Source organism: Sinocyclocheilus anshuiensis, unplaced genomic scaffold, assembly GCF_001515605.1.
Source record: "Sinocyclocheilus anshuiensis isolate Anshui unplaced genomic scaffold, SAMN03320099.WGS_v1.1 scaffold117, whole genome shotgun sequence".
Lineage (NCBI taxonomy): Eukaryota > Metazoa > Chordata > Actinopteri > Cypriniformes > Cyprinidae > Sinocyclocheilus > Sinocyclocheilus anshuiensis.
Window position 1 is genome coordinate 3,018,535 of NW_015536624.1, and position 24,356 is coordinate 3,042,890.

Sequence of the window (24,356 nt, forward strand, 5' to 3'; positions counted from 1 at the left end):
AGTGGCTTTAGACATGAGGGTTTTAGGCTCACTGCTGCTGAAAAATTGTTTCCTATGCAAAATGGCATTAAAGGCTAAGCCAGACCCTCAGAGGTTTTAGCTGGGTTCAAAGACGGGCAAACCTAGTAAATCATGTAACCTTGAAAGTATGGCTCTTATGTATTCCTAGATGTATTATAGTCGGTCTTGAATGTGAATGTACCTTTTGGACCACAAATGTAAAAAAAAAACGTAAAAACGTCTCGCCAAAATTTGGCATTTCCGTCAGACGCAAAAAAAGCACAATTTATTAAAAAAAATTTGGTGCAAAGTCTTCCCAGCACAAGTGAATCACAAATGTAATAAAGGTAATTTATTTTATTCTCTTGACTTTTATGTAGGCTATTTATTTTTAGTCACTCTGCATTAGGCCTATTTCTGTTTTACACAATGACTGTCATTGGCCATGGGTTGCCTGGCCTAAAGCCCACGGGTTACACAGCAGCAGTTACACTTTGTAAAAAAATATATATTTTAACAGTCCAGTGGACATGTGGCAAAACACTGAATTTTCCCTAAAATAAAAACCTGTAGCTAACTTTTTAATGGATGTACTTATAAATTGGGAAATTTGAACAACTTGAGCTTTGAGATTTTGAAATCCACAGAGAACGAAAGTTGCAATGAGAAAATGAGTTTCAGATTGCATTGGATTCCTCATTGTGAATTTTCCAAGTACTGAATGGAGTCAGATTCTCCTGGTTTAGGGTGGCAAGCTGAATTATTTAGCTCTGAATGTTCTCCAGTGTCCATTTCAGTCCTTTGTGACAGATTTCTGTTATACAAGGTATAAAAAAAAAAAAAAAACGATTATAGACAGGCTTTGTATGAATCTGAATTAGTTTGAACCGAGTTCAAAAGTGATCTGCTCTCTTTTATTCTGTAAGCATGTAACACGTGACGTGGTCTCTTCCTTTGTATGTCACACCCAGAGAACCCTTCAAATGTTTTTTTATTGTATGAGGTGTTTGTTATCAGTGAAGCCCTTGGTAGCAGCGTTGTATGTTTGCGTTTTCTTTGTATTTGTGGTGGGAAGTGTTTTCCCCGCTGCTGTGTAACCCCTGTGGGCTTTAGGCCAGGCAACCCATGGCCCTTTTTCTTACTAATTCATGTTCATGCACACAAGCATGCAGTGTTACCCACGTTACCCATCTGCATTCCAGCCATGTCGCTCTTACACTGCCTGGCACTGGCATGACATTCTGTGTGTCCGTGTGTGTGGCTGCAGACAATGAACTGAGTGTTTGAGATCACTCAAAAGGAGATCTGGATGAACAGAATAATCTTGTGCTGGACAGTAAGAGACATTGAGAAGTGAGTGAAATAAAGAGAATGGATTGGGTGATGTCACTCAAGAGGAATTCTGTCATCATTTATTTACCCTCAATTTGTTCCAAAACTGTATGAGTTTCTTTCCTCTGTTGATAAAAAATAAGAAAAGTTGGTAACCAAGCAGTTAATGGTAGCCATTAGCTTCCATAGTATTTTTTCCATATGGAAGTCGATGGCTACCGTCAACTATTTGGTTACCAACATTCTTCAAAATATCTTCTTTTGTGATCAACAGAGGAAATAAACAGGAAATATTTCTGCATTATAATCAAATTTCAAAGACCCACACATCAAGTCATTTAACCCTGTGGCTAAACTAAGGGTCACTGTTTTTCTGAGTAAATTTGCAAGTCTGTGCCACTGGATGTGTTCACATGAGTGGGACCTCATTTCATTTTTTTGGCGGGTTTTATTTCATTTACCTCAAAGCAACAATGAAGAGTTTTCCGCGTCAGCTTCACTTGAACCTTGTCAAACACTACGGTTTACAAATCTGTGTAAACAACTTTTATTTAATAATTACTAATAACAAAGACAAAAGCACATAGCAAAATTTCTAAAACTTAAAATAAAATTAAAATATAAAAACAAAAAAAAACAAAAAATATTTGTAACTTAACTTTTATAAAACGAGGACAAGTTCCTCAGTGTCAATTTTTCACAAATGCTTCCCAAATGTTAAAAAAATCACTGTATTCCTGTATTGCACAACCTTAGATAGAGCTTCTGAAATGGATAATGTGTCAAGCTATTGTTTAATTTATGCTCCAATTTATGATCATCTGGCACAAACCTCTGTATGGAAACTCATACAGCAGCCTAAGCAAACACTGAGATAAGAAAGGATTCTTCCAATTGGTCACTAAAGCAAACATCCAGAAATGGCAGCATGAAAACCATCAATATGATCCAGAAAGTTCTTCTTCCTTATGGCAAAAGTTCTTCCTGAGCTTGTCTATTCATTCCTATGGGAGTGTCTATAAAGAAATAAGTGAAAGTTTACATGAAACTAGCTGTCATTAACCCATCATGTAAAAGAATACACTTAATAATCTAGGCTTTAAACCCTATTGTTGTGTTCCGGTCATTTTGACCCGGAGAGGATTTTATTTTTCTTGAAAATGCTAGTTTATGTTATCGTATTGGGCTTAAATTTACTGACTTAACTCTTTCTGGGTAACTTAACCCCCCAAAAAATTTTAGCTGTTTTGGGATTTTTTTTTCTTACCTCATAACACTTGTGATGTTCTTGGTCAAAAATGACCAGCCTACAAAAAAATGATTATAAATTTCTTGTTATGAAAAAATATTACCAAATATTAGATTCAATCTTTTTATCAACTTGTTTTCTTTCAATTAGCATAATTTTTTTTTATCAATCTGAGCTCATTTACTAAGTTTTGAAGTGAATATTGCCAAAATTATCCACAAATAATGTTTTTTCCACTCAAAAACTGAGGTGTGTAAGATGAGATCAGTGAGGCTTATAATCAATCAATTCCAAAAAGAAATGCGAAGATTACAAAGAATACAAAAACGAAGATTTACAAGCATTTTTAAAGGCTAATCATTTTTGACTGGGAACAGCATAGGTAAAGGATTTCTCCGACTTTTAAAACCATTTCTGTGCCACTGAGTCTTGACCAGTTTACTTTAATATCATTTCATCATCAATCCTGATCCATACGTAGAATGTGTTTTTGTGACTTGGACATGGAAAGCTAAGCAAACTGGTGCAGTTTTGGCCCCTCTCATGCATTTAACTACGCTTTCTAGCAACTTTTCCACTTCAAACCAGCAATCTGTTCTCAGTGGCTCTCTGTTTCCACCTTGAACAGACCCCTCCTCCTTTCTTTTGTTCCTTTCCCTCCCTCTTGCTCATTTTCTCTCGCTAACCCTGTTCTGTTTTGAATCTCTTCCTCTCCTATTCTTTTTCTGTCTTTCTGTCTCATCCTAACTTCACCTCCCTCTTTCTGCCTTCTGTCTTCTCCTATACGCTCATTCACAAATGCAAACAGACACACAGAGTGACAAGTGCAGGTCCCCAGACGGCTGGTCTTGCGTCACAGAGAGCGCAAGTCGAGCCTCTTCTGTATGCAGTTTAGCCAGCTCAGCTCTACCGCATGCAGACAGAGGAGGAGGAGAGGAGGTCAGGTGTGTGTGTGTGTGTGTGCGCGCAGGGTGAATGATCGCCTGGATATTTCACAGAAGATAAGAGGGATACAGATCTGTTAACCTTGGATAGCATGACTGGACAGTTAACTGTGAAGGAATCAGTGTCTTCCCAGCCTTGACCATGCATCATTGTTAACAAAGTCAGATTTTTCTCTTCAGAGTCATTGCTTTTTTCTGCCAATCAAGCTGTGACAGGAATCTACATGATTTGGTAAGAGATTATACGATGTTTTATATTTAATTTTCAATATAAATTATATTGGGAGAATATTTACAGTGCAGTTGTATTGTCTGTAGTACCTTTACACTTGTGGGAAAAGTCAGAATTAATAAGTATTAATCAATATTTTTGATGTCTATTTTTTAGTCTAAACATCCTCACAACTAAGATACTCAAAAAAAAAGATAATTGTTGTCAGAACATATTTCTGATGAATTCAAAGTTTCAGGTTTTCTGGGTTTAAGCATAAACCTCTGTTATATTTATTAAAACGAGTAAATAATATTTGACCAATGTGGTAAGAAAAATACATTTAATTACACATATTTTCTGTGAAAGCCTTGATAATTTATACAGTTTATACAGAAGATTTAGCTTGTTTTATGTTTAGATATTTTTACTAGAAAAAGTAAATACGTTTTGTTTTGTTTTGTTTTGTTTTGCTTTGCTTTGTTTTGTTTTGCTTTGCTTTGTTTTGTTGTTTTTTTTTTGTTTTGCTTTGTTTTGTTTTGTTTGGTTTTGGAATATCATTTGCTCCAAAGGCACTGTTATTTACAATGCTGAATCTTTAAAAAAAAAACGTTTTTTTTTTCCTAATGATGTGGTAAGGCAGATACATTTAAATCAAGGTATCTTCTATAAAAGCCTTATTTTCTAAAAAAATAAAAATAAAAAAGCCTTAATATTTATGCAGTTGTTCTATGGATGTTTAGAGATTTTGCTGGGAAACAAAATAAAAACACATATTATTTTTGTATTACTGTGATTATGATTAACATAAGCTAATTTGCTGATGGAATGTCATGTGTTTTATTTCCAAAACACTTATAAATCACCATGAGGCCTCACAGTGCTGATGAAACACTATCCATTTCATTCCTAAACTGTTCTCTATAATCAGGCTGCTCAATCTGACTGCTTTCTCAGGCAAAGTAAAAGAAACCTTTATTCTATTTGTATCCCATCATCAAATTACAGTGGCTTCTTGTCTGTTATGAATTTGCCAGCAGCACTTCAGATATAACGTGACATTCTTTGTTAAATCACAGAAATTCATCAGATTGCATGTAGCAGGAATGACTATCATTGCCCAGTTTAAATGCACCCGTGAGTAAACACAACATTCAACATCTCCAAAGACTTTTATACGACGTACTGATAGACCACAAATCTCCACAAAACAACACTTGTTTGATGGATGCAAAGATGCATTTATTTTTAGTTTTATCCTAAATTAGAGCTGCAGCTGCTGTAGTAATTCTTTGTGGTTCTGTAAAATCCTCGTTATTCGTGACCATCAGCATAACAATGATGATGTTGTTAGTGATTTTGCTGTCAACAAAGGATGACTTTGAAAAATGCAGGGTTAGAGATTGCTGCAAATAAGAACAATGGGTTCCTTAAGACTTCTTCTGGCCTTTCTAGATTTGGAGAGAAACAGCTTTGTTCCTTCGGTCTCTCCGTCTATCTTTTGGTGCCTGTGCTCAGCAGCATATGGCTGTCGTAGTCAGTGCTTCTAACATGCTCTCTTGGTAGTGTTATCCACCTGTGGCCCTGCACTGCCGATATCTGATCCTGGTCTATGAGGCATGAAGAGATGCGGACAGTGTCACTTTTCTTCTGAATGCATAATTAATTCACTGGACAGCAACTGCAATGCATTCATCTCAGCATTAGAATTTATCATATTTTTATTTGGAAAATGCTTTTAATATTTATTTTTGAGTTCGTTGCATTTGTTTTGTTGGGTAGTTTATATGACATGTCAACAGAGCTGGGTGATTACATGTCATATGTACTCAGATTCCAAAAATTAAGTACTTGTAATTAGATTAAATTGCATTTTAAAATACTCGTAATTAGACTACAGTTACTTTTTACTAATTACATGATTACATTATTCACACAGCAGAAAATAAATTATTCATAATTTGATTCTCCTTTTCCATCGTTTTAATGTTCCTTTCTAAAATAGCCTACCGTATATATACATTCAGAAAGTCTTCCAGTTTTGTGGACATTCACACAAAAACCACTAGTCAGGTGGCTATAATTACACAGAAAACTGAGAGGCCTCCAAGCATTTGACCACTGGATTTACAAAATGATTTCAGTTTTAAAAAGTGTGTTCTCAACATTTCAACATTGCATCAACTACTGATGAACACTGATTTGTTTTTATTTGAATTATCACTCAGTGGTTATTTAATGTCTATTTATGTCTTTAGAAGGCTTTTGTCTTTCAAACACTTTAAAATGCACAAATTCACATTATCTCTTATTTACATTTAATGCAGGGATTCCCCCACTTTTTTGTCAGCTGAACCTCTTTCCCTTGAGTCTTTAAGGTATAAGTTAATAATTAAGTAGCACATTTGCATATCAACGGTTCACGTTATTAATGGTTACATGGCATGCAGGTAACCAAAGAAAATATTTCATCCTTTTTAGTAAGCGTTTTATTTCAGTTGTTGTTATTTTAAAGTGATTTATTTGAATTAAACTTTTTTTATGATGTAATAAATTATTAGCTTTTCCATAAATGCACTTCCTGCAGTTCCTTCACGAGCCCCAGTTTGGAAAAATGTAATGTTTAATGTAACAAAATGTCATTTTGTTAACGAATGGAATATATTTTCTTATTCTTTGTATTTTTATATAAATATGGTATACAAGATTATCCTATTTAAATCAATGCGATGAACGAGTTAGGTCATCTTAAAGTAATCAAAAAGTAGTTTGATTATATTACTGTGTAATGTAATGGATTAGGCTGTGTTACTATAGCCTATACAATTTTTTTTGTACCTCTGCATGTCAAGCATGTCGGTGGAGACCAGTGAACATTTTTTCATGTTTAATACACAAGTAAAATAATACTGTACATCATTAGTCTTGACAAACTATACATTATTAGAAAGGTCAAAGCCTTGAAATGCATTTGACCTCCGTTTTGTTACAAACATCTTATAGTCACTATCACTTTTTTGAAGTCAATGACTTTCATATGAAAAATGAACTATGCATCCACTGAGGGGGAAAAAAACTCGTCTGCTTCTCATCAGAGTCCTTTACGTCCCTAAGGGCTTTTAATCCAAAAGTGTGCCTTTCTCAAGTTTCTCAAAAGGATTCTTATGTTTACTTTAAATTTCTTTAGAGAGGAGTATTATTGTTTTCTATTTCAGTGGAAATAAATCGGTGATTGTAAATAGAGAATACCTTTAAATAAATAGTGACCTGCTACGTCACTTAAAATGAAAATATTCTAGAATTCCACATAGCTGAATTACCTGCAATGCCACTGCAAATCCCCACATACAGTAAGTAGATGTTTAGCAGATGTAGATCGCATGGCTGAACTCAAGGGAGAAAAGCAGTTGAGTGAGCAGCAGTGTACCTAAATAATTGGGCACTTGAGGAAATGGTGACGAATATCTCTTAACACACTAGAAATGCTTCGATAATCAAATGCTAGCAGCGCTAGAGGACTCTGCATATGTAAGCACATCACATAGCACAGCACATTTTACTGTATTTATGTAAAAGGGCCTTAAAAGATAATGAAGTTGCACTTAGTAGCACTAAATCATTATTGAAGCATCTTTCTCTTTGCTTCAGGGTTTTCTTTCAGGGTCCAACCAGGCAGCTATGATGGTTGGAAAGCCAGTCAGGCAGTGGAGGTCCATCTGTAAGGGACTGATCCTGGGTGCGCTCCTGACCACCTGCATGATTCTTTTGTACTGCCTGTCGGCCCCAGAGGTCCAGTTTGGCCTGCAAGAGTGAGTTCCTTAATGTATTTTGAACAAGAATAATGTACACTACAACAGAAAGCAGTTTATTCTGTTTATTTCTGCAACCAAGTCAAAGTTTCAGTGGATTAGAGCAGTATTTTGGTGTGAATTTCATGAAGAAATAGCCAGGAAATATTTCATCCTAAAATCAAAATAAAAGAAAAATAATTTATCTTCATATTCATAAAGAAAATAAACCAGGTCTGCATTGTGATGTTATTTTCATGACAATTATTAAGATCATTTCTCCTTAATTCTTCTGTCATTCTATCCTGAAACATTGTTTCGTTATGATTGATTATGTTATGAATATGTTGTAATTTCGTTAAATTCAGTACAAAATACTTGTTTTGCATTTATTTAGTAATATTATGAAATGTAAAAAAATATATATATATATTGAATATTACATATTTAAATATTACAATTGAAATGTATGTGTATATATATGTATATATATATATATATATATATATATATAAGTATAATTCATTCCTGTGATGCAAAGGTGAATTTTCTTTAGTGTCATATTTCTTGTTATTAGCAATGTTTAAAACAGTTGTGCTGCTTAATATTTTTTTATGGAAACAATAGTACCATTTTTTTCATGACTTTCATAACATTATAAATGTTTTTATTCTCACGTTTGATCTGTATAATTCATAAAAAATAATAAAAGTATTAATTTCGTTAAAAAAAATCCATATGTGTCTATCTATACAACTGCTTAATTGTCATTAAAATAATGCCACAAAGCATTTTATTTTTTTTTTAATATTTACTGTTTTATGTTAGGGTGAAATGTGGATAAAGATAAAGATTGATCTGTTTTATGATCATAGTAGTTAAGAACTCATTCTAAAAATGATTTATCTGTGCATCTAAAATGCATTCGAATTACAATATTTTTGTTCATTTCTGTTTACAGGGTCCCAGTGCCTTACTCATGTGCTCATCGCCCTTCTGCTGCCCACTCCTCACCGATCTCTAACAGCTCCCATCATGCCTCTGGGCAGCGAACCTGCACTCCAAAAGTGGACATCATGTTCATGAAAACCCATAAAACAGCTAGTAGCACTTTCCTCAACATTCTCTTTCGCTTTGGCGAAAAACACCACCTCAAATTTGCCTTCCCCAACAGCCGCAATGACTTCTTTTACCCGTCCCCTTTCCATCGCTCACAAGTCAAGGACTACAGGCCGGGAATGTGTTTCAACATCATCTGTAACCACATGCGTTTCAATGCTGCTGAGGTGGCCAAAGTGCTTCCCGCCGACACCTCGTACATCACAATCCTCCGGGACCCGGCTGATCTCGCTGAGTCCTCGTTCCACTATTTTGGACGCGTTGTACCTCTCACTTGGAAGCTTTCTGGAGATGAGAAGCTGAGAGAGTTCCTGAAGGATCCAAAGCTCTACTACGACCCAGAGGGATTCAACTCGTTCTATCTCAAAAACTTGCTTTTCTTTGACTTTGGACAGGATAATAACTTACATCCAGATGACCCAAAAGTGGACGAGGCCATTCACGCAATCGCCAAGCGCTTCCATTTGGTCATGCTTGTGGAGTATTTCGAAGAGTCGCTCATCCTGCTCAAGGACGTCCTCTGCTGGGACATGGAGGACTTGCTTTTCTTCAAACTCAATGCCCGGAAAGGTTCAACTGTTTCTAAACTGACTCCAGAGCTCAGGGCCAAAGCGCTGGAGTGGAACGCCATCGATTGGAAGCTTTACCAGTATTTCAACACCACCTTCTGGCATAAAGTGAACGCTTACGGCCGTGAGCGCATGGCGAGAGATGTCGCAGAGCTGCAGCGCAGAAACGCAGAAATGGCTTCCATTTGCATTGAAGGAGGCCACGCTGTCGATGCAGGAAGCATCTTGGAGACGTCCATGCAGCCGTGGCAACCCATCGGTGAGAAGTCGATTATGGGATACAATCTGAAAAAGAATGTCGACAAAGCGCATCGAAAGCTCTGCAGGAAGATGCTCATGCCAGAGCTTCAGTATCTCAGCGATATGGGCGTCAACCTGTGGATAACAAGACTGTGGGGTCGCATAAGAGAGATCCTTCACTGGTAGCTCAGAAGAAATGTTTTGCTTAGGTGAAAGGTCAGCACTGACTTTATGGGAGCTTGTTTCCGCCACATAATAAAAGATTAAAATCTCATTGTGACTTTTATCTCACAATTCCACCTTTTTTTCTCACAATTCTGAATTTATGTCTCATAATTCAGACATTTTTCTCAGATTTGTTCTTCCACAATTCAGACTTTTTCTCATCAGAATTGCAAATTTATATCTCACAATTCCGAGTTTACATCTCACAATTATCTTTTTTTTTTTCACAGAAATGCGAGATATAAACTATATCTCGATATAACTCTTTGTTGTTTTTAACAGGCTTATTTCTGCCTGTTAAATAAATAGACATAAAAAAAAAAAAAAAAATGTATAAAATAAAATGTTATAACTTCTGAGAAGAAAAGTCAGAATTTCAAGATAAAAAGTCACAATTACATTTTTTTTTTTTTTTTTAACTTTTTATTTTATTTTATAAAAGTTATAAAGATTTTTTTTTTTTCAGAATTGGAACTTATATCACAATTCACAGGTTATATCTTGCAATGCCTTGCCTGTGAAAAAAAGTGTCTGAATTGCAAGATACAAACTCTAAATCGGGAGATATATACTCGCAATTCTGAAAAATGAAGTTTGAATTGTGGACGAAAATTAATTAAATTCTGAATTGCAAAATATGAACTCGCAATTTGGAGAAGAAAAGTCTGAATTGTGGAAGAAGAATGCCTGAATTGCAAGATAAAAGTTCTGAATTGTGAAATAAAAACTTGCAATTCTTAAAAAAATTCTAAGAAAAAAGTCAGTTTTTTTTTTTATTCTGTGGTGGAAATAAGTTTCCATAGACTTGTATACAACCGACCTAAAACCTTTTGTTCTGTGTCAGAAAAAAATAAAAAAATTAAAAGACATGACTGAATAAAAAATGTTCATATTTAAATGAATCGTACCCAAATAAGTGGTGACAGTCACATCTTTAACATGTTAGTTTTGTGTTCAGAAATGTGCTGTAAGTCACCGCTATGTATTACATGTACGTAGTGTGTGGCTGCTTGAATCAATCATCAAAATGAATCAACTACTGTTGAATGACCTCAATCTTTGAAGCTCTTATTGTTGGTGCCAATGGCAATAGCAATAATAATTTCTTGAACTGGTTTAGACTCATTCTGAACTTGAGCTTTACTGTTATCATCACATGAATGATACAGTAAATAGCTCTGGCTAGAATGTTGAGTGGAGAGGTGCTTTTAAGCTGAAATGTGAGGACGTGTTGGGCTGCCTGTGGAAGAGGCCACTGAGCAGTAATGAAATCCATGAAAGATGACAAAATAAAAACTTTATGTAACACACACGTGTCTCGTTCATGTTTCACTGTCACGGTTAGCACAGATCTATTCTGAGTTCAGAATGGATAAATGAATAAACACAACTGATTTTGGTGTATATTGCATGTGAACATACACACATTCTCTTCTCACAAGAATAAAGCTGAAGTGCATTATGAATAGGATTTACCCAGATTAGACTCTTGCAGAAAACCTTCTTGCAGTTGTGCTGTTTGATAATGCACACTGACCTTTCTCCATATATGCCTTAAAAAAGAAAGTTTCAGCAGAAGATGACCACTTCATAAATGCATTTCAATATGTGATCTATACTTGCCACTAAGCCTATGAAGAACCATCCTAAGGGTAAGAACTTATTTTATGTGTGGTTATGTAATGTGACAGTATGCTAACGTCAGTGTAATTTTAGTATCATTGATAAACAGGCCTATAGTTTTTATTAATATTTTTAAAAAGTTTTTATTTTTATGTTGTTGTTTTTTTTTATTTTTGTCGAAGTTTTAGTATTTTTGTTGTGTGTTTTTGTCATTTTTATTTTATTATTACTTTTTAAAATGTGTTTTTTTTTGGGGGGGGGGTATGTTTTGGTTATTTTAGTATTTCATTCAACTCAATGAATGAGCAAAGACAACTGGCACAATAATATTTCACATGGTTGATCAACACGTTATTTATAAAGCTCAGACAGATAGATAGATAGATAGATAGATAGATTTTACTACAGAGTCTTATACAGTTATATTTGATGATTTCAACAACAGTATATTCTTTATTGCAGTGATATCGTGTTGTGTGTAATCTGAGGTTTATAACGTGTTTGTCTTTTTTAAGACTGTAACGTTATACGTGTTCAGCTGTCATTCATGCATCTTTCTAACGTTAATTGCAACAACTGCAGTATTTTTTTGTAACGTTAGTTATGTTTTAGTATTAAGTAGTGAACTGCTACGCATTTCCTATTGTTTAATTCTGATTCTTCAATAATTATAATAATATTTGTTATATCTGTCTGTTTCAGGTACATCACATGTGCAGAATACACTCAGTTTTATGGAGGGAAGAAATCAGGTAACGTTACTTAAACTAGTCTGGATGTAATGTTACTGATCTGTTTGTAGTAAGAAAACTGTTGAAAACAGTTAACTGTAAGCACAAAACATTGTGGGATACATTTTACAATATGAGCAAATCAAACAAACACTCTATTCAGAGATGATTTTACATTTGCAGTTTAGATGCAGCATGGCTTACTGCAGTATGTATATTTTAGAAAGTAAAGTGTTGTGTCATGTAACGTGAGGGGAAAATATTCACATTAAAGATTGTAAAACCTGACATTTCAGGGTTTCCCCAGTATCAGGAAAATGTTAGAATTGTGATTTTTCGGGCCTGAATGAATAAATAAATAAATCAGGTCCTTGGTATGTACACTACCATTCAAAATTCCATTAATTTTATTTAATTTTTTTATTATTATTTGCACTTTTATTCAGTAAAGATGCATTAAATTGATCCAACGTAATAGTAAAGCAATGTATAATGTTACAAAAGATTTCTATTTCAAGTAAATGCTCTTTTGAGCTTTCTAAGAAATATTTCTAGAAATCAGCATATTATAATGATTTCTGAAGGATCATGTGACACTGGATGCTGAAAATTCAGCTTTGCATCACAGGAATAAATAGCATTTTACAATATATTAAAATAGAACACCGATATTTTAAACCCTAATAATAGTTCACAATATTTCTTTCAACAGCATTTAAAAAAAACTAACTGCACAGTAGTGTATGCAATGCTGTTGGTTTTCCTGTCACTCGCTTTGTTGTTTGTTTGATTGCACTGCATATAGTTTTATTTTGTGCACTTTTTGTTTGATATTGCTGATGCTTTTTCCTCCGAAAGCCGCTGGGATGAGTAAAATAAGCCTTTTGTCATCATGTTTATAGAAATCCCACAAGCCAATTTCAGACGTCTGCCCTTTGATCACTGCAGGTGAGTTTTCACGTCTTTCATGTTTGATAAAAAAAGTCCTTTGTGTTTCTTCTGGTCAGTAATTTAGGTCTAGCACAATAGATTCTGCTTTCATAATTGTTGATCAGTGTTTCAAACGATGCTCGAATTTCATTGGTTTTATGTGAGTTAAAGTCAAGTCAAGTCAAGTCGTCAAGTCTGTTTTATTGTCAATTCTTCCACATGTACAGCACATACACACAGAGAATTGAAATTGCGTTACTCTCAGACCCTTGGTGCATACAGATAACACTAACAGTAGAACATAAATACAGATAGATACAGATTAAATATAAAATATAAAATACAACTATACAAACATACAAATAAGGTAAAATGTAAAAAAATATATAAAGCAGCACAAGGCACATGGCAGATAGAGTGCAAACCAGTGAAGTAAACAACAGTGCAGATATAATGATTTGTAGTGCAAAAGAGCTTATTCAGACTGATTAAAGTGACAGTGTGTGTGTGTATTTGGGAGGGGGGTCAGGAAGTCCAACAGCCAGTTGCACAGCGAAGTGTTGAGCCCCAGCTGGACCAGTTTGTGAATGAGCTGTTGAGGGATGATTGTGTTGAATGCTGAACTGAAGTCTATGAACAGCATTCTGTTCTAAAGCTGCTGTGTGTCAGTTTTTCCCCCGAATGTTAAAATACTTTTCTCCTATTCTAGTGTAATATGCAGAGACAATTATTAGTAAGACATTTGTAGATTTTGCTAATTTTAAAACATTGCTCTGTTTGTTGGAGGGGTCTGATGTGTCTCAAAAAATCATGTGAGTTTAGGGCTGGACTGTCTTTCTGTCATTTCAGTGGAAGTTCGGGGAGACTGTTCTGATAACAGTCAGTATATTTGCAGATCTGTTTGGTGGCTCAGAAATGACACACAGCAGCTTTAGTGTCATACTATATGTATGATTTTTAATGTTCATCTCTTATCTCTTGCATAGTTTGTCTCTTCAGCCCTTTGAGTATCCCATGTGCACGGTGGATGGGGTGGTTTTTGATCTAATGTGAGTATATTACTCTCACCAACATCAAAATGAGTAATTTGTGAAGCTGTTATTTGCATTCATGATTTAATACAAATAATACACTTATTTATAGTAGCTCGTATTTATTATTACATACACTAACTACCCTTGAAAAGTTTAGGGGGGTGAAATTAATACTTTTATTCAGCAAGGATGCATTAAATTGATCAAAAGTGACAGTAAAATCATTTACATTTTTATCCGAAAACGGATTCTATTGACATTCTATTCAAGAAAATCGAGAAAAAAAAAATATTCACAAAAATATTAAACAGTCCAACTGATTTCAACATTAGAATGATTTCTCTGAAGGATCATGTGACACTGAAGACTGGAGGAATGATGCTGAAAATTTATAATTTATATTAAAATAGAAAAGTTATTTTAAAGTGTGATATTTTACAATAGTACATTTTTTACTGTGTTGATGCAAAAAAAAAAAAAAAAGATAAAAGTTTGTTTTCTCTCTAGGAGCATAGTGCCTTGGATTAAGAAGTTTGGTACCAACCCCATAACTGGAGAGGTATTTCAGTTATTCCTGTTTATAATATTTTATTTATTTGACACTGACCAATACACTTTCAAATCATTAGAGGTGAAAGCTTTTAATGATCAAAATCCTGCATGGATTCAACCACTAGAGGGAGTCAGACTCCATTTGAGGGGAAGCCCAAGTGCTTGACTGATGACACAAAGTAAAACGCAATATCATCAACTCCAGGTGCTTGCCTGTGCATCCTAGAGTATCCAAAGCTATAAAGCAGAATCTCTTGTACACATGATTTAAAGAGCACAGCGGGTTTTATAAAATTAATCATATTTAGTGCTGTTTACTAAGGTAAACTTGTATTTAGGGTTAGTAAACCTCTTACCCCAAGTAATAAAATTGTATCTTGTTTGTGATATGGACCTTAAATCATGTGACATGTTGAGTAGAGATATGTGAGAGCTTCTTTATGCAGTTAGACTTAAGATTTTTACCTTTCAGATAATAAACTGGGCCAAAACATCCCATAGACTTGCATTGAATTAGGTATGAGTTTTTTTTTTTTTTTTTTTTTCCCTGGGCCAGTAACCAGTTAAATAAAAGTATTAAAAATATTTTTTTTTAATAATTGAAATAAAATATAAATATTAAATTTAAAAATATATTAAATATAAATATAAAAAGCTAATAAAAATAACAAGCATGTACATTCAAATTATGAAAATCATGTATGATATACATTCTAAAATAAAAGCGAACTGAAATTAATATAAAATTTTATAATGATCATTTATAATGATTTTATAATAAAAAATATAATTAAATTTTACATGCTACAGTATCATATATTTAATGCTAGCATTATATTACCATCTAGCACCTAGCACACCCTAGCAACCACACAGGAACGCTCTAAAAAAACATTCAAAGCCCAATATACTTTGGTAAAAAAACAAAGTGCAAATCAAATGTTACGATAACCCAAAGCCTTTCATAATCAAAATTTCATTACATATTTGCTAAACGGTAGATATTTTCTGCTTTGAGAGTTTAATTGTGTTTTATAGTCAAGCTTAATGTGAGGGAAAATGCTCTTTTGTACCCAAAATAATTTAAAAATAATCATAACAGATGCGTAAGAAATAAAATTAACAGTAAAAAGTACAAAATGTCATTTAAAAACCAATAAAAATAAAAGAGGAAAATAAATATGTTAAGATAACCGAAAGCCTTTCATAATCTTAATTTCATTACATGCTGCCAAACAGTAGGTATTTTCTGCTCTGAGAGTTTCATTTTATGTTTTGGAGAGTAGTCAAGCTTAATGCGTTGCTTAGAGGGAAAATACTCTATTAGTGTACTCATCTAGAAATCATTATTGAGACAATAATGAAGATATTTCACAGGCCCGCTGATGGTGGCTAATAGCGTCCACTGTGCCAGGAGTGGATGTGGGTGTAAATTGCTGCATAACCAGTTCACTGGACGCACGTCACTGAACTCTTAATTTATGGAATAGGAGTTATAGGATCTCTGTGTGCACGCTGCATGCATAATCGGTTAGCACTGGCATCAGCAGAAGTTGTGTGAATGTTTACAGAGAGCGGGATGTAGGGCATCCTGTATTTACTTGCTTTAATATTCATATTCAGTGTCTATCAAGGCACATGGCTGTCATCTGTAATGCATCTTTACATCTTCATAGCTGTGCGTCTGAGTGAGAGCATGTCTGGAGACTGTGTTATCTGAAGTATTCATGATTGATTTGTCTCACTAGATGGAGAGGAGGAAAGTAAGTGCTGGAGTTGACTAGGGCTATTGAGAAACACAGACTGTGTTTGTGTGTAAGTGTGTGTGTGTGTGTGTGTGTGTGTGTGTGTGTGTGTGTGTGTGTGTGTCTCCTATATCCATCCTTTCTTTTAGAGTGACTTTTAAGAGATCCTTTCGACATGCCACGACTTGTTCTCATGTGCAGACATCATGCTTTCATGTGTTCTGCTTTACAAATTTGCATTAAAAGATATGTGTTATGATGTGTTACTCTTATTTATTGCATTTTTGAAGCGTCAGTATGTGTTTGTTAGACAAGGCACGTTCACTTTTATATCACAGGCATTCCCAAACTTTTTTTGTCAGCCCAGTAAATGACAATTTAATGACATATTCGCATGTTCACTGTTCTCTGTCAGTTAATGGTCACGTGACATGCAAGTAAATTCACAATGTCAACCTTTTTAGTAAGTGTTTAATTTTGACTTTGTAGCTGGATTTAAGTTGAACTTCTTTTTAGTTGTGGTAGTGTCACATTACATTCGCAGTGGTGTCACAAAGCATCAAAGTTTTTATCTAACAAATGTATTGTTATTATTTGAAATTAATTATAATCATTTTTATTTTATGCGTAGTTACAGTACTGATATTTATGCCTTAATTTGACTAACAGTTATTTAATTAAATCACAACCATTAATTTGATAATCACATTAAGTGCCATCAATATTATTGTGCATCCCTGTTTTTTATTTAAGTTTAAATTTTATTATATAGATGATAATTAGCTCTTCATCAACTCTCAAGCCCCCTGCCATTCTCACAAACCCCCAGGTTCAAAGTGTAGTTCTTTACATAAAAAGGATTTTTAAAAATTCATAATAGATGCAAAAATATAATTAAAGTAAACAAAATTAAAGTAAAAATAAATACATAAAAGAAAAATAAAAAAAAAGTACAATTGATTTGCTATGTAATTAAAACAAATAAAAAGAAAATAATAAATATAAGGATGCAGCGCATCAGTTGAACGCAGCACAGTTTTCTTTCAGTAGATGCATAGCTAAGCATTCTTAAGGACATGAAGTCACATCACAATTGATTCACAATTGAAGTCACAATTTAATTTATTTTCCTAATAAAGACCTTTTACAGTGCAAAATTCATGAATGCATGATATTCATCATCATTTATCAAAAAACAATATTAGCCAATACTATCAAGCCAATTGACCAGTCAAATTCTAATGGATAAAATCCATTCAGCCAGTCAGACTGCAACTGGTGATTTTGAGTAGTTCCTGCCATTTTTGTGTTCAGTACCCATCAGGTGGTCTGCAAACGGTCTGTAGTCTGAGGCAGAGTCTAGCAGTCAGATGCCCAGCTTTGTCAGTGAGGGAGAGGCTTAAAGAGAAATAAACCTGGGAGATGAAGATCTGTATAATACAGTCTGAATCAGTGTGTCACTGGATCACAGCATGGTCAGTTTAAATGTGTTGTGCAGGGAATCCTTTAAAGGGGTCATATGACGTTGCTAAAAAGAACATTGTTTTGTGTATTTGGTGTAATGCAATGTGTTTATGCGGTTTAAGGTTCAAAAAAAAAACCACTGGTGACAACAAACAGTCTCAACCATGAATGCTTTACTTAAAGTTGACTTGAATAATAATCTATGTTAGCATTGGAAAAAATTACACTACTACTGTTTAAAAGTTTTTTATTTTTTAAAGAAGTCACTTATGTTTACTATAGCTGCAATTATTTGAACAAACATACAGTAATAATATATAATATTACTGTACTATTGTAGTAATAACTATGATACATTTTTAGGATTCCTTGATGAATAGAAAATTCAAAAGAACAGTTTTTATTTGAAATATAATTTTTTTTTGTAATATTATAAATGTTTTAGCTGTCACTTTTGGTCAATATATTGTGTTTTCAATTAAAGCATGATTTCAAACTGACCCTGCATTTTTCAACAATAGTGTACATCACTTTTAAATATTATTATTATTATTATTATATAATATAATATAATTATATAATAATTGTTATTTATGAGTCACAGTTTTACTATATGTTAAAAAGTAAACCGGCCAGCACTAAGTAGCACTTTAGGCAATCATATAAATCTTTCTTTGCTCATCTCATCTAAGTGTCATTAGAGACAAGAATTTACTTGTTAATATGATTAAACCCATTCTAGCCACAGCGTTGCATGATGGTGTTTAAAATGAGTGCTATTCAGAGAGTGTCTTGTTTTATCATTGCTCAAACATGTGCCGTATGAATCAGCAAATTCATGCTAAATAATTCAACACAATCAGACATTAACATTATATTTGAAATGAAGGTGTGTCAGAAAGCCAAAGTCTGACAGGTATATTCACTATCTCCTTAACTTCCTGTTTCTCTCTCTTTCTGTAGAAGCTTGAGGCTAAATACCTCATCAAGCTTAACATCAGCAAAAACAATGAAGGTAAATATGTTTGTGTGTGCTCGTGATCCTCTTACCTGGCCTGCGTCAACAACAATATGTGCTAATGACAAGAGATTGACAAATGGATTGAAGTCCTCTACAGTGCATATTCTGTCTTTCTCTCCTGTACTTTAGGGAAGTACCACTGTCCTGTGCTCTACACAGTGTTCACAAACAACTCCCACATCGTTGCTAACAAAGTCACAGGAAATGTTTTCTCTTATGAGGTAAAACACACTACATCCCAAATGTTTCTTATGTGGGACCATTTTTTTCTCCCTGAAGTCCATGTAATGTTATTCAAGGTTTCTTGTGATAATTCAGTTTTTCATGACTTTTATTTCTTAAATACCCATTTTATGTTTAAAATTAAACATTCTGTATTTGTTACTAAAGTAGTAGTACCCCAAAAATAAAAATATTCATTTATTAAAAGTACTTATTAAAAAATATTATAAAAATAAATATTTATAAAAGTATATTTAGTTGCATAAATAAAATATAAATTAATTAATTAAATTTAAAATATATATATATATATTTTTTTTTATACATTTAAATAAATGTATCCACCCTCCTGTGTGATTTTTGTCTTCTTCCATGGAGCACAAAGGCATAATTTTTTTTTTTTAAGTTTATGTTGCTCTTTTCTATTCAAAGAAAACGGTTGAAGGTTGAACTCTAAAATTGAACCATAAAAGTAGTCCATATGACTCGTGCACTATATTGCAAGCCTTCTGGATCCATATAATGAAATTTAATTCATTAATGCAGTTGACATCACATCCATGATTTTTGAATTACACATTTTTGCTGTTCAATTTCCATGCATGGTGGAAAATGTAGGTCTACTCTACACTAAAGAGCAAGAAAAATCCAGTTGTTCATGCCCCCTTTAATATCATGCTGACGTCAATAATTTATTATTGATGTGTTAACCTTCTTTAATCTGACGTGAACATGAATAGTCAATATTCTGTGGATGTGTGTTTTGTTTAGGCAGTGGAACAGCTCAACATCAAGACAAAGAGTTATAAAGACCTGTTGACAGATGAACCATTCACTCGCCAGGATCTCATCACACTAAAGGTGACAGGCACAGACAGTGTGTGTTTATGACTGTTGAGTATGATTAAGTGAGGGTGCTGTTATGTCAGCATGGCTGTGATTTCATACAGGTTTTCTGTACACAAGAAGTTAGAATCAAGCAGCAGGTTTCAGACAACAGTTGGCCAGTTAGTTTGAAGTTTGTATATGGTTGTTGTGTGTCAAAACCTGTGCTTTTTGTGTGATTAGAGTGTTATGAAATGGCAGGTTTAATGTCTGTTCACAGTGATTACAGCTGTCGAGAGAGACAGACAGTCAGGCTGATTCTGATGATTGACTGAGAGTCAGAGGGGGATCAATCATTTGCATGCCACAATAATAAATATCTTTTCAACTTTTTATAGCATTTATTCATATTTTGAATTGCAGTTTAGAATTTTCAATTTTTTTTTTTTAGTTTTCATTTGAATTTAAATTGTATGAGCTTTAGTCATTTGTTTTTCTTTTTTTTTTAATATTTATATCGTTTTTTAAACATATTTTTAAAATAACTTAATACTTATATTTATTTCAGTTAGTTGCCAAATCAACATTTCTAATTGTATTTAAATATATTTTTTTAAATGTAACTTTTTTTTATATTGAATATTTTTTATTTTATTTTATTTTAGTCACCGCAAACAATTTTTAATAGTATCTGTTTTAGTTAACTATTACAACACTGATCCCACAGTCATTTCATCAGGATAAATGTTAAAATGCTCACTGTTTCAAAAGAGCCACATTGTTTGTAATACATATGATTTGTATCTTTAAATTAATATTTGAAACCCTTTTCATGACTAATGTCCCCATAAAGCCTGTAAACCTGGTAACAAGGATACCAAAAACTAGACAGAAAAATGCACTTGTAGCTTCTAGCATCTGAACACTAATGGATGTTTGGAGGAATTTAAAGCTGAAATAACTTTTTGGTAAGGTAAAATTAATATAAACCCTTTAACAAAAATAATACAAACTTGCACAACTGTGCTTTGAAACGTATATAACTGCAAACAAGTCCGTCATTATATGAAAATAAAAAAAAGTTGTTGTCTGTGGTAATCGACAGCATGCCATCCACCACAGAGCTTCATCCCTGAAGATACCTTTAAAACCTTCACATTGGGAGTGTGTTCTGATTTGTCGCTAAAAATGAAGACTGCAATAAAAAGCACTCGTTGAGGAACTGCACAGTTTATGAATCAAACACAGCAGCGTGTTTATGAATCGATGGGATTAAACAGTACAGCAGCATGTGGCGACTGTCTAAAGTTGTGTTAAGCCTCGCTGTAAATCCATCGGAGTAATAAAAGATCTTATGTAACCAGGGTCAAATTTCTATATACAAATCTATGCATGGCACTTGGATCTGTGTAGTAGGTCATGTACACTACTGTTCAAAAAATGTTCTTATAAAAAATCTTGTAAAATGTGTAATGTTTTAAATTTCAAACAAATCAAATCAACAAATCAAAGAATCCTGAAAAACTTGATCACAATTTACACAAAAATATTAAGCAGCACAAGTTTTCAGCTGTTTTAATCACAAATGTTTCTTGAGCATCAAATCAGCATATCTGAATGATTTCTGGAGGATCATGTGACACTGAAGAGTGATGTCTGATGAAAATTCAGTTTTGCCATCAGGAATGAATTGCTTTTAAAATATATTGAAATTGCAATCATATTACACATTATTGCTCTTTTTCCTGTATTTTTATTTAAATGCACTTTGGTGAGCCTAAAATACTTTTTTCAAAAACATTTAAAATATCTTCTAGACCCTAAACTTTTGAAGGGTAGTGTTGAGGTATGTTTGAATTTCCTGTGCATTTTTATGCAATAATATGGGAATACAGAATCTGTTGTTAAATGTATAATATGACAGCCCTTGTGTAAGTACAGAAGCCTATGGTATGTCTTCCTTCAGACCAGGAAACGTGGGCATGTGTGAAAGACACTGTAAGCTGAATCAGTGCTTTCTGTGTGTGTGTGTGAATGTGACCTGCAGTGTCCTTATTCATAGAAAGCAAGTAAAGCCATGCTGTCCTGGCATGGTTTATTTTGGGTCAGGGAGAGAGTTGATGGGTGTTATGGGGGGTGTTTGGAGAAATGGACTTTGAGTTATTTTCAGGTGAGATTAGGCCGTATGGCTCAGAGTGTCTATCCCTGGAGCTCGAGGAAGGGCAAGTCGGGGAAGTGACGGGCGGCAGGGTTTCTAGAGTCCAGACTGACACCGAGGTTATTTTGGGTGCCACATTGGGTGGGAAAGCTGGGGGAGTTTTAAAAGGATTGATGGGGGGAATATTTGAAAAGAGAGAGCTGGTTGAGTGGGAGTTTAGCTGAAATAGCAGGACTGAAACGGGCTGTGGTACAGTTTCACTGTCTGACCTATTTGCTCACACACAGTCACTTTAATCAGTCTAAATAAGCTCTTTTTCTCTTCTCCCACTCCCCCCTCCCAAATACTGACAATAAAGCAGACTTGACTTGACTTGACTTGACTATTTGGAACGGATACTACGGTGGGTCACTCAAAGTGTGGAGGAGAGAGATGAGAAGGTCCTGAACTCTCTTTTGTTTGCGTGTGAGTGTATTGCAGGAGGCGAGCCTTCAAACTGATAAAACTCTGCCAAAACAAATTCATTAGAGAGTGTTTTCTTGTCTTTCTATTTAGGGAAAAATATGATATGAGCTGTTTTATAACAGTCCTGTGATGAGTACATATGTGACCCTGGACCACAAAACCAGTCATAAGGGTCAATTTTTCGAAATTGGGATTTATACATCATCTGAAAGCTGAATAAATAAGCTTTCCATTGATGTATGGTTTGTTAGGATAGAAAATCAAAATATTGAGAAAATCGCCTTTAAAGTTATCCAAATGAAGTTCTTAGCAGTGCAGATTACTAATCAAAAATTACGTTTTAATATATTTACAGTAGGAAATTTACAAAATATCTTCATGGAACATGATCTTTACTTAATATCCTAATGATTTTTGGCATAAAAGAAAAATCAATAATTTTAACCCATACAATGTATTTTTGGCTATTGCTACAAATATACCACAGCGACTTAAGACTGCTTTTGTGCTCCAGGGTCACATATTTGATTTGTTTTTACATAATGATCCCTACATAGTTTGTCAGCAAATCTGGGGTTGTCATATAACATCTCATTTTGTCCTTTTATATCACAGGATCCCACAAATCTGGATAAATTCAATGTCTCCAACTTCTTCCATGTGAAAAACAATATGAAAGTCCTCGACCCTGGTGAGTTCAGTGTTTTCAGTGCAGGACAAAGAGTTCAGTTCGTTTCAGCAAAGGTCTCGCTATTTTGGGAAGAGCATACTACTCTTACTTAAAGTGTGATTACAGTATTTGTAAATTCTGTGTGCAGCAGTGTCTTATTGTTAACTACAATTATGAAAAATAATTTTTGTTAATTTAAATAAATCTGAAATATTAAATGAAAAACCTAAATGAAAAGTTGAACTGTTGACTTGAGATCTAATTGAAAATAAATACACTGAAGTGCTAAAATGACTAACACTAAAACTGAAATAAAATAAATGAAAGCCGAATAAAAATATGAAAAAACTAACACTAATAAAAAATGACAAAAGTACATAACAAAATTACTTAAACTTAAATGAATTAAATGTTAAAATGGTTTTAACAACTTAAAAACAAAATTAATATATTACAATAAATAAATAAAGCTAATTCTAAAATATTCTAAAACAATTATAAAATACTATATACTGTAATAGTTTTATTAGTAAATAAATAATACTAAAATTAACACTAATGTGTGGTTTACAACAGAGCACACTGTGTTGCACAATGCAACAGATTGCAAAAATCATTAAAAAAAAATGTTCTAAAAGAGTGATTCATCAATTGGACTTTAGTAATAATGTGTTTTTCTAGGAACAATTGAAATTTTAAATTGTTTATTCAATTTATTTGGTAGTATGGATTGAATGTAATCGTTAGAAGACAGTTTGTTTCTGTTCAGCACTTTGGCCAGCTTTGCTGAGATAAATGTGCTATATAAATAAACTTTACTTACTAATGTAAGCTCTGACTACAAGGCTTTTGGCTCCTATTTTCCCATCATGCCCTGCCTGTCAGTCAATTAGACTTTACCTGTGAGAGTTGGATCATTTAGCTCCAGGCTCAGGTGTGCTATTTTCACATTACGGTCTCCATTCCTTACATTTTATTATGTAGCCATATTACTCGCATTAGCCCATCTGTGATGATTTTAGGAAATTAACTGGTTAACGAAGTAAAGCTCTACACAGTCCGCTGAGGACTCACAGTGCATAATGAATTAATGAAAGAAGTGTGTTTGCCAAATGTTGTGAATTCAGTGGAAGAAGGTCTGAACATGGGTGGGCAAGGTCTGAGCGTGCAGTTGCCGTACTGTATTAAAGCTTTAATCAGGATAAAACCGTATATTAAAAGCTAACATAAGCAGTAGCA

General features: G+C 33.8%; 2 protein-coding genes across 2 annotated transcripts in view; both read left to right on the plus strand.

Annotated features, from left to right (window-relative positions):
* The first annotated feature begins 3,697 nt into the window (after positions 1–3,697).
* On the plus strand, positions 3,698–9,746 carry LOC107653284 (galactosylceramide sulfotransferase-like). Its single transcript, XM_016439955.1, has 3 exons — positions 3,698–3,757; positions 7,385–7,545; positions 8,486–9,746. The coding sequence occupies exons 2-3, from the start codon at positions 7,415–7,417 to the stop codon at positions 9,636–9,638; spliced, it is 1,284 nt and encodes a 427-aa protein (XP_016295441.1). The 5' UTR covers positions 3,698–3,757; positions 7,385–7,414; the 3' UTR covers positions 9,639–9,746.
* A 911-nt stretch (positions 9,747–10,657) lies between these two features.
* The window catches only part of LOC107704977 (peptidyl-prolyl cis-trans isomerase-like 2), a 34,706-nt gene continuing 21,007 nt past the window's right edge, over positions 10,658–24,356 (plus strand). The window contains exons 1-9 of the mRNA XM_016508084.1: positions 10,658–10,668; positions 12,003–12,052; positions 12,934–12,979; positions 13,948–14,010; positions 14,503–14,554; positions 18,720–18,771; positions 18,907–18,998; positions 19,771–19,860; positions 23,063–23,138. Coding sequence (XP_016363570.1) covers positions 10,658–10,668; positions 12,003–12,052; positions 12,934–12,979; positions 13,948–14,010; positions 14,503–14,554; positions 18,720–18,771; positions 18,907–18,998; positions 19,771–19,860; positions 23,063–23,138 — 532 coding nt within the window. The remainder of the gene's footprint in view (positions 10,669–12,002; positions 12,053–12,933; positions 12,980–13,947; positions 14,011–14,502; positions 14,555–18,719; positions 18,772–18,906; positions 18,999–19,770; positions 19,861–23,062; positions 23,139–24,356) is intronic.

Excerpts from the sequence above, each read along its gene's own strand:
- LOC107653284 (XM_016439955.1), top strand. The coding sequence starts at position 7,415 with ATGATGGTTGGAAAGCCAGTCAGGCAGTGGAGGTCCATCTGTAAGGGA. Across the intron at positions 7,546-8,485 it reads GTCCAGTTTGGCCTGCAAGA|GGTCCCAGTGCCTTACTCAT; the intron begins GTGAGTTCCTTA and ends TTCTGTTTACAG.